This window comes from Aspergillus fijiensis, assembly GCF_003184825.1.
Source record: "Aspergillus fijiensis CBS 313.89 unplaced genomic scaffold BO72scaffold_36, whole genome shotgun sequence".
NCBI classification, from domain to species: Eukaryota; Fungi; Ascomycota; class Eurotiomycetes; order Eurotiales; family Aspergillaceae; genus Aspergillus; species Aspergillus fijiensis.
In genome coordinates, this window is record NW_024469012.1 from 73,776 (window position 1) to 76,164 (window position 2,389).

The following is a 2,389-nucleotide window of genomic DNA, read 5'->3' on the forward strand; positions in this document are numbered from 1 at the left end:
TACAAACCCAAGCATTCTGTATTGCTGGATTGATTTTCGTCTCCGTGGTAGACGGTCGAATCAAAGATCGACGAATGCAACTGCGGTCACGGGACTTCACGGAGGCTCTTGTCAGTCAACCAATCAGCCGCCGCTGATTGCCAATCATGGAATCTACAAAGTTGAACGACGTTGAATATAAATACTGTTGTTTCCCTGCAACGAATTATTCAACCATCATCATCGAGAGCCTCAAATACTCAAATACTCAAGCTACCAATCTCCCACTCAACGATTACTTCGTCTCGGGATACTGCGATCGCGCCTTCGTGCCTCAAACCTCAAATCAATCCAACCGACACCTACCAGTGACGTCATTGGTCCATCCTCACTTTCTCTACCACTTTCACTCGAAAACCCATCTTTTGTCTTTTGTCTTCTCGACCCTCAACTCCCACCACCAACAGTCAAAATGGTCAACCCTGCTTCCACCTGCTGCAAGACCTCCGGCGACGGTAGCTGCGTCTGCGCTGCTCAGGCCAAGTGCTCCTGCGGCAAGGAGAACGCCCTCCACTGCACCTGCAACAAGGCCTCGTCCGAGAACACCGTCTCTGGGCCTCGCTGCTCTTGCAGTATGTTTTCCCCCCCCAACAGTCCGTATCTTTTCTTTTGAAACTAACCCCATGGCATCAGGAGCCCGCCCTGCCGGCCAATGCACCTGCGAGCGTGCTCCCAGCGAAAACACCCCCGTTTCGGGCGATGCTTGCCCCTGCGGACAGAGATCTTCCAGTAAGTCCAGAGCCAACCTAGAAGCGGTTACAGAAACATCAGCTAACTTGGGTTCTCTCAGCTTCTTGCACCTGTGAAAAGGCCGCTGCTGTGGACGCTGCCGCTGAGAGCAACGAGATTGACTTCACCACCCGCGCTTGATCTTTTGACCTTTTGATTGAGTCGATCTTTCAAGTTTGCCTTTTTCTTTCTTCGGTGGGCCTTTTTTTTTCATAGCATGGCACGGTTTGGGGATCTGGAGTTTTCATTCTGGAGTTTGACCGGGGGGCTTTTTTTTTCTATATTATGAAGGGTGGTAGTGGCAGTAGTAGCATGGGGTACTTTTCTCAAGGATGAGATTGTATTACAATGGTATTAATGGGCTAGAGTCCTGTGAAACATTACTATTTGAAGTTCATTTCTGTTTCTGCGTTACGTAGGGTTCGCCTCATGCTCGCTCAGCTAGTAGGCTGCATGCAAAATGGCTCTTGAAAGGGTTGAAGCGACTAATAAGGATAAGAAGAGCAACTGAGTAGAGTATAAGTATGATCCACACGGACCATCATACGTAGTGGCAGGGGGAACACGGGCACAAATGCCGAGGAAGGGAGGGGGGCTGCCCATCTGGGTGTGAAAATCTCCCTTGTCCCCGCCGGGATGCAGACCCTGGGATCCGATAAGGTTGCATCCGGAATCACTAGTCACAACGGTTCGTGCATCAAGTAGATAGGTCCTACGGTACAGCAGTGCCTTCCTGTAGGACCGGGAGGTGGGGTGTATGGTGATACAGCAGAGTCAATTTGGATGTCTCATAGGCTATCATAGATGCTGGGTGTCAGAATTTAAATTAATGTGAGATGAGGCGGCTCCATTATGTTTCTAGAATTCTAGAAGCATTGGCTAACATCACCACACGATGAAGATCCCTGCATGCACCGCCACAGCGCATTAATATTCCTCCAGCTTTCCGCAGCCGGATCGGCCGCGGAAGTGGCTGAGGCCCGGCTTGGTTCCCTCCTGACGAGGGTCTCTCTCATTGCTGCTGCTTGCTGTTGCTGCTACTGCTGCTGCTGCAAGATCCCCGATTGACAACTTCACCTTTTCTCCCCTCCTCTCTCTCTTCTACCATTCCTTTCAAGCCAGCGAGAGAATCTCGATTCAATCGTGTCTCCAATTGCTACGACTATCTACTGTTTCTACTTATCTCCCGACCATTCCATTCCTTCGGCCAGTTTGCGACTCGACTGTCAACCCCCCCTGGTGCGCATCAGAATACGGCCCCCCTCCTTCTCCTCCTCCTCTCCTCCTTCAGATCTCCGCTCGCTCTCCACACCGGTATTCCACGCCATGTTCCATGCGCTCCGAAGATACTGAGCGGATAATCACAAATCACACCGACGAACCTCCCCGCATTGTTCCCTCACGCAGCGGCGACTGCGTGCAACGGACGCAGTGAATCCGCCCACCCCGTTCGACCCGAGACCGACCGACGGAGCGACTGGTCTCAATCTTTCTTTTTTTTCGTCTTCTTCTTGCAGCCAAGCCAGCATTGCTAACTAACCTTCGCACATTTAATCCACACGCATCGCTCATTATAATCACTTATTCCTAATAATACTCGCCCCGTGCTCTGTCGCCCACC

At 51.3% G+C, this 2,389-nt stretch overlaps 1 protein-coding gene across 1 annotated transcript; it reads left to right on the plus strand.

The window, feature by feature from the left end:
- BO72DRAFT_449711 (putative copper resistance protein Crd2) lies at window positions 1-1,080 on the plus strand. Its single transcript, XM_040945083.1, has 3 exons — window positions 1-611; window positions 673-768; window positions 830-1,080. The coding sequence occupies exons 1-3, from the start codon at window positions 452-454 to the stop codon at window positions 907-909; spliced, it is 336 nt and encodes a 111-aa protein (XP_040799533.1). The 5' UTR covers window positions 1-451; the 3' UTR covers window positions 910-1,080.
- The last annotated feature ends 1,309 nt before the right edge of the window (window positions 1,081-2,389 follow it).